At 38.3% G+C, this 8300-nt stretch overlaps 1 protein-coding gene across 1 annotated transcript in view; it reads right to left on the bottom strand.

Annotated features, from left to right (window-relative positions):
• VAMP4 (vesicle associated membrane protein 4) overlaps nucleotides 1–8300 on the bottom strand; it is a 37655-nt gene that overhangs the window by 10141 nt on the left and 19214 nt on the right. Inside the window, exons 5-7 of the mRNA XM_011371708.2 lie at nucleotides 5540–5640; nucleotides 4512–4591; nucleotides 1441–1492 (exon numbers count right to left, since the gene is read on the bottom strand). Coding sequence (XP_011370010.1) covers nucleotides 1441–1492; nucleotides 4512–4591; nucleotides 5540–5640 — 233 coding nt within the window. The remainder of the gene's footprint in view (nucleotides 1–1440; nucleotides 1493–4511; nucleotides 4592–5539; nucleotides 5641–8300) is intronic.

Here is an 8300-nt window from a genome sequence, read left to right as displayed (position 1 = left end):
GGTGTGTGTTGCAGGGAAAGGCAAATTTCTTTATCAGTTGGGCTGTAATCCGATCTTTAAGCATGTCGCTTTTAGTCTGTCATTTACAGAGGGTCGTTGTTTTACCCTGATGTCTCTGCGGTTTTGTTTTATCGTCAGAGAAATTCCTGGGAAAGGCATCTCCAAAAGAACGCTCTACGACCCGCTGGAAAGGTCCTTTCCAGGTACTTCTCGGGCCTCGTCTGCGGCAGAGCCCGAGGGACTGACTGCTGGATCCCTGTTTTTCACTTTAAAAAGCCTCCTTCACCTGAACGGTCCACCTGACCAGGAAGAGAAGCCGCTGACATCTCGAGGTAGACTGCTTCCTCCCAAGAGTCTAGCCCAGGTCTGTACACACCTTAAGTGTGGACTTTACTACGTGTGATTCTTATACTTCCTATTGTTTTATGTGTGTTTCTGTTTAAAGACACCCTATTTAATACATACTGCTGATTCATGAACACTGAATTCATGGCCACCAGCACTACAATGCCTAAGTGAAGCTGTCTAACACACCTGCCTTCTCCTTAAGACACGTCACGACTTAGCAACACCAGACAGAACTTCAGCACTGCACCTGGGGGCCGTTTTAAATAGTGGAATCGCTAACAAACACGCAAACATGTGAGAAACGTGACACTAAATAGACTCTGAAGGACACGCATTCACTCTGGGAGAGGAACCTGCAGGGCAGAGCACGACCTCATCAGACGTCAGGCGGAAATACGCCTGTCACTGCTCTGAACCCATGTGCCGACACCCGCAAAAGCACCCCAAGTACTGACGGGGAGAGGGGGTGACGAGTCCACGTTAGCTGGCAGGTGAATTCACAAACTCAGAAGCCGCAAACACAGACGAGGACCAACTTTATATCACTGTAGCAAAACCTTTTCTGTTTAAAAGGAGAGTATCACCATGGATTTTTTCAAATGGTTATTTTCAGACACTTTCTAAATCTTCATAAAATCCTTGTAAACATAGGAAAAGAGGCCTTGGAGAAAAGGAGATATTAAAAATAATCTGACTTTCAAAAGAATATTAAGGATGCTTTAATGCCTAAAATCAACTTTAAATCTAGAACAAAAACAAAACAAAACAAACTATCGTCTGGAGAATGTATCTAGATTTGTCCTTCAAACACAATATTACCAAGTGCAAGCACGTGAGCGTTAACAATAAACAGTAAATGAGTGTTATGGTCCTGGGTGTTAACAGCCATCCTGGGCCTCAAACAAGTCCCTTAGTCCTGCGTTTAGATACAATTTAAGAGCGTTTTCAGAGGTCTGCAGATTCTCGGTTAACACTCTAGACTCGGATCAGAAATCGCTACTCAATCCTGACAGTCATACTAGGTCAACTAAAAATAAAATGAACTCCGAAACGAATGATACTCCCCCTACTAAAAAGCCAGTAAATACTTACTGATAATCACCAACAAAAGGACAACAGCGACCAGAGCCACGACGGCTTTTATCTGCAACACAAAAAGGCGTAAGATCCTAATGTTAACCTTGACTTTACCCACGTGACTATCTCTTGTGCTATTTACCATATTATACTAACTCATCAACACACAGGCTCATCCCTTGAAAGGTCTTCAAATTTTTCTCATCTGAACTCGGTTATCTGCATCTTTTTTTGTTAATAATCCGAGTTCCCCAAATTTGCAGGTTTTTTTCTTGCCTGGATTTTCTTGTTCAAGGTTGTGCTGCACAGTAAACAAACCCATCGAAGCCTTCGTGGGCCTGGACATTTTTGTAAATCACTTATTTCTTGTACCAGGGAGAAAGTCCAATACTTTTACCAACTCTGCTGAAAAGCGTCAGGATGGGATGAACGACACAGGCGCCCAGCACTAATGATGTGACGTGCACAGCAGAAGGTGGCATTTTTTATAGTACTTATTGACGTCTATGAGAATTCTCTCAGTTTTTTCTCCCCTTACTTTCTTCTTGGCATTTTTTATCTCCATTTGGAGGAAGAGAATGTAGGTTCCTCACAAATAACTTTATGTAATAAATAACTTGCTTAAGAACATACTGTCTGTCAGTTTCAGAGCTGAGAGGAGAAACCTTAAGATCAGTCCTTCGTCAGCGGCTTAATATTTTAAGTTCACATCATTTCTCTCTATAATATTGTCATATTCCTCATTTAATCCTAAAATGTATAAATTATAAATGAACTTGACTTTCCTGATGAATTCAAATGAAAGTCTTGTTTTCAAACATTTTCACAGATAATTCATTAAAGATGGTTCATTCAGAAAAAAAGATGTCCACTTATTATAAACATATAAAACATTCTGTATCACGAATAACAACCAGAAGTAGCCAATAAAACGTTTCTAAAATAGAACTACTGGTGACATTCTGGTGGCATTACATTCATGACAAGAACAAAGTGACCGAGAAAATACGGGGAAACTTTGCAATTTGGACACCAGGTATCTATTAAAATTATTAATTGTGATAACCAAAAAATGAAATAGACCAGATCGATCTAGAAGGCACATTTTCAGCAGGTGTCTGGGTCCCCATCATCCCACAAACTACAGTACTCTAGGGGTGACAAGGTGATGCGGAAAATGTATGGAAGCTTTGCTTTTTTTTTTTAACCTGAAAGTAATTCCTAAAGTAATTTAGAATTTTATGGTAGTTTTTCAACTTTACCCAAAGCATACGTCAATGAGCCCTGCTAATTTGTGCTAGGCTTAGAAGATTTAAATGGCAAAATCAATATCCATTTTAAAACACTTGGACAGTTTTCTGCCTTGGGTTTCTAACACTGGCCAACAGAGGTTTACACCCCAAAACAGCAGCAATGTATCATCGTGTCCAAAGCGCTTTTTCCAAACGACAGGGACAAACATCTGTCACCACTGAACACGGACGAGCCCCGGGGCCTCCTAGACACCTGAGAGGGGGCCAGTGATGCTCCCTCCCCACCCGCTGATAATTCTGTTCACTTACTTTTAAAGTCAAGTCTATTGAGATATATTTTACATAACATAAAATTCACCCTTTTAAAGTTCATTTGGCTGGGTTTTGACACACACAGTTGTCACCCATGGGCCACCATCACAGCTGAACGGAAGGCATTCCCAGCTCTCTGAAGAGTTCCTTCGTGCACTGTTGTGGTCGATGCCCGTCCCTCTACCCTTACCCACTGGCAACCTCGGATCTGGTTTCTGTCCCCATGTCCCTTTTCTTAGCCCTTCCTAAGTCATCATTGTGAAGTCAATCCAGAACACGGTAGTGACATAGAGACTACTTAAAAATATTTTAAAATTAATTCAATTTTGCCCCTTAAAAGCATACTATTCTTCTGATCTGAACCCCATAAAGTACAAAATGAAAATCTGTAGATATGGCTAAGAAAAGCTAGGCAAAATGTATCATCTTTTTGTGGCCACATGAATAGGTGTATGGGGAGAGGAGGTGAATGCCTCATGGACCTTTTGTTCTTCCAAAAACAGTCTATAAAATAGAAAACTTCTATAGAATTAAAAAATGTAAAGAAAATAGAAGATTTATTATTTAAAGAATAAAGATTTTAAAATAGAAAACTTAAATTCTAAACAAGAGGAGCAATGAAACATGTTTCTTTCCTAAGTTCCATTTCTGAAAGTAAGAGGTTTCAACAGGCAGACAAAATTAAGTAAATCCAAGGCAAATCTTGGAAGAAATCTTAGCATGTCAAAGTCAAATTTAGAGACTTACCGCTAAACCTGAAAATGAGAGACTAAAACAATGAGTTTATGTCTAAGATTTTCAACAAGCCCAAAATAACACACGGAATCAGGAGGAAAAAGAAGTGCTCGCATGCTATATGTTATAAAATCTTAAAAGAAACATTTCCTGCTTAATGATGAGTAGTCATATTTGATTTAAGAAGTAAATTAATTTCTATAAAATGTTTTGCAGGAACATATTAGCATATAGCAATTCTCATTTTTTCCTCCTTGTCTAAAAATTTCTCTTTTATTTCTTATTTCTCTGGAATAACGAGTGATAGAGGGTTTTTTCTTAGCCACATCTGCCATAATGGATTCTGACACAAATTGCCTTTTTCTCCATTCGAAAAAAAATGTTTTTTCTAGCTTCCATTCTATCTTTTTAATAGCTGTATGTAATGCTGTAGGCTGCTCCAAAAGGCACTAATAACAAATTATATGAAAAATTAATATTTCTTATAAGTTTAGAGGTAGCTAAATTAATAAAATGTAGATCACGTTCTATGAAGAAACCCATGAAAACATCCTTTTAGGCATTGCTGGATTCCTTTAATTATTTCTGTCCCAAAAGCTATTCATTCATTCGACAAACATTTACTGGGTTCCTACCCTCGCTGGGTTTAGGAGACGTAATAAAAAGCGAGACAGTCGCAGCCTCTGTCCTCACAGAGCTTACAGTCTAGAGGCCCTTTTTTCCTTCTTGTCTTTGAAGAGCACTGAGATGCCGACCAACCGAGCTGGCGCCTTCTGAGTTACTCACTTTGCATCCACGCCACCACATTTGCCTCCGAAGCTGTTTGGATCTGTTGCTAAAAGCAGTTGCATTATCCGATAAGCTTTCTATATCACATAGAGGATGGAGAGAAGGATTAAACGACAGAACAGGATTCTTTTATCTAGTCACACAAAGACAAGAAAATATTAATTTCTACTTCTGCAAATTTATTCCCTTTTAAGCATGAAAACAACATCCTCCCTGTCTTTTGTTTAAACAAAACAAAACAAACCAAACCAACAAAAAAAAAAACAAAAAGCAAAAAATGGCTGCAGGTCAGTTTGCTTAATTCATTTTGACAATAAGACAATAAGAAGTCTCCCCAGGGCCACAAGTCTTTCCAATAAACTTACAAATTCTGGTAAGAAAATACTCTTTAAAAACTCAAGTACTTGGCACAACTATAGAAAAAAATTCATATGTGGAAAAGGTTAGATTCTTAGAAGACTCCAAAAAGTGATTGATTTAGAAGCAAAACAATACAAGTTTTAAAAGTGGCTAAATAAGTTTTTTGGTTAAACAAGTCTGTCAAGGATTAATCAGATATTCAGCCTATCATCATTTAAACAATATCTGAGTGTCTAATATGTGCCAGGAACTGTTACAAGTATAGACACTAACATCTGTCAGTAAAGAAAGGTTACCAAGTTAGCAGAGAAAGCATAAGATAAAAATATTAGGGAAGTTTGAAATAAGTGTTGAAAAGTAGTGATTAAACTTCTTGAGATACAAAGCACGTCAACACAATAGGAACAAAGGAAAAGAACTTCCACTCTAACTCTTCCACGCTAAATTTTTAAATGATCCATTCTCAACTGATTAATTAAAGAAATAATACAAAAATAAGATCATTCGAAGTAAAGGGAGCTAAGGTGAAAACATTCGAATCATAAAGTTAAGAACCAAATACCATTTTCCTCAGCCAAGATTCCTAACCTTTGGCTTGATAAATGGGAGAAGTAAACTATTAAAACACAATCTCTAATGTCAAGAAATATATAAAATATCTGTACCTGATTTGTCCTGTAGTTCATCTAGTCTCTCCCCTCTTTCAATTACCTTTGTAATATTTTCTTGCATGACGTCAATAACTTCATCCACCTGATTCTGAACACTAGTTTAAAAAAATTAAAAAATTCTTTTGAGAATTTCACAACTTTTGAAACTTTAACAGACATGATAGAAAAGAGCAAGTTCTTAGGATTCTTCAACCACAAATGTTTTAAGTTTAAGGTATTGTAGCAATGTTCTTCCATTGGTGGGCTTGAGTACTCAGGCAGTTAAAGAAAACATGATAGAAATAAAAGTAATATTTAACTTAAAGATAGTTTATTTTTAAGACAGTTTCTGCAAATTAAAGATACTGTCAGAATGCTTAGTAACTGCAGAATTTAGTCAAATAGCTTGAAAATAATCAGCCGCATTTTCTCTTCAGTAGAGTGCTGAGGCATCACATAGACACAGCTGCCAACTACTTTGGCTGTACAGTTCACACACTAAAACTAACAAAGGATTTTGCCCAGGTATGTTAGAAACTTATGGAAAACATTCAGTTTCCAAAATGGAAGTGTGCGGTGAGTGCGGGCACTGACACTCGCTGGGTGTGACTGTGCTGGTCACTGGCTTTCTCTCAAACAGTGTTTACGACAGCGGGCAATGCCAGGACAGCTTCGGAAGCACACACGAAGATGCAGAGAGAGAAAGGTTTTTGCTCCTTGAAATAAAAACATGATTTCCTCCTTTCTATTAGGGGATGAGGGTCTGTACTATCCAAATTTCAGACTGTTCAATGAACATTTATTACAAATTCAAAAATTTAAAAATCACTTTTCGGCTTCCTCCCCTCACTCAGGAGCTCCCTCTACAGTACACACACACAGAACTGTTTACTGTTTTAAATATCTGGTTTTCCTTTGTTGCTCTAATCATTAGACAAAAACTACCTTAAATTAATTCATGAAATAAGTCATGCTACTGAAATAAAGGAGAAATAAAGTGAACTCATGGTTCTTACAGCACAAAAACTGTTTAAAATGCACTGGATTACTAGCAACTACGTGACTATTAAGTATATACACACGTTTTAAATAAATAAGGATATGCAATTGTTTCTAGTTGGGGAAGTGTATCAATTATCAATTATCATGTAGGGAGCTTTTAAAAATTTTTTATAATACATGCCTCCCCTCTGCCGTCTACTCTACACTAACCCCCAAACTAATCCAGTGAGTTGGGGGGATGACGCATGGACACGTGTAATCTTGAAGAGTTCTGTCCCTTCCTCATCATGTAGCTCTATCTTCGAAAAGTGCTTTAAAAACAAAGTGAAGGCAGGCCCGTTTAGACGTAGGTGAGTTCAGAAGTAGTATTCTCAGATTCAAGAAGCGATTGCCACGTTTGATGATAGTCACCTCGCTCTCATGTCAAAGCACACACTGATCACCCACACTTAAACTTCAGGGCTCATCACAGCCTCCTAAGTTCTGCGTCTCCCACGTAACAATCTCCTGAAGGATTTAAGACTGAAGTGCGACCGAGGTGGGACACGCAGAATTCTCTTCTGCCCAAATAGATCAGAAAGAGCCCCCGAACCCCTAAAATGTCTTGTTGCAACTCTTGATCACCTAAGCAGAGAGATAAAGATGTTCATCTTGTAAGAACAAATGGCACAAATACTTAAGCCACTAATCAATTTATTCAATAAATTAACGAGAGCTTACTACGTACTCTCCTAGGCACTGGGAAAATACTACTAAACAAAATTTTGGCTACTAAACTACTCACTTTGAGTTTGACTAAACAGCAATTCCGGCTCTCATGGACCTGTCTGAATGTGCACTGAATGTGCCGCATTACCTTCTACAGAGTTATGAAATTCTGTTCTTTACCCCAGCACGCTATTTTATTTGCAGCACTCAACACAAAGTGAAAGTATTTATTTATATGCTTGTTTCCTGGACGAATGCAGAGACCTTGCCTATGTCGTTCCCTTTTGTAGCCCAGCCCACGGTGCTTGCAGCAGAGTGTGCATTCAATAAATATCTGCTGAATAATAAGTGAACGATTTGGGTGTAAGTACTGCAAAGCATACCCAGCCACTTGAGAAGGAAATATAAGGCAGTGAATGTAGATGTCTCCTTTTAATTGTAATGAAAGCAGAGAAATTGTTTGATAAGGACCAATCTTGAATCTTCAGGTAGTTATTTTTCATCATATGCAAGAAATAAGAGTCTAGAGGAGGCAGCATAGGGTGGGAAAGGACAAAATGTCCTGCGGCTCCCACACGTAATTGGATTATAGCTATTATAGTAATATACTTACACCACACATGCTTTTAAAATAAAAACAAGACTTTCCAACTTCCGGCCAAGATGGCGGAGTAGGTAAATGCTGTGCTCACTGCCTCCAATGACCACGTTAAAATTACAACTACATCACTGAGAACTACCTGAAGACTAGCTAACAAGGGCAGAGAGGTGGAATGGGCAGGTCTCACGCCCATGGAGTGGCATTAAGAATTGGGAGGGATATCTTGGCTATGGCAGTGCCCCCCGATATTTTCACCCCCAAGGCAGCAGAATATACATTCTTTTCAAGTGCACATGGAACCTTTTCCAGGATAGATCACATGTTAAGCCACAAAACAAGTCTTAAATAAATTTAAGAAGACTGAAATCATATTGAGCACTTTCTCCAATTACAATGGTATAAAACTATACAACAATTACCAGAAGAAAACTGAAAAACATACAAACACATGGAAGCTGAATAACA

The sequence above is a fragment of the Pteropus vampyrus genome, unplaced genomic scaffold (assembly GCF_000151845.1).
Source record: "Pteropus vampyrus isolate Shadow unplaced genomic scaffold, Pvam_2.0 Scaffold194, whole genome shotgun sequence".
Taxonomy (NCBI): domain Eukaryota; kingdom Metazoa; phylum Chordata; class Mammalia; order Chiroptera; family Pteropodidae; genus Pteropus; species Pteropus vampyrus.
The sequence above is the reverse complement of the archived record's forward strand: the minus strand, read 5'-3'. Positions and strand labels throughout refer to the sequence as shown.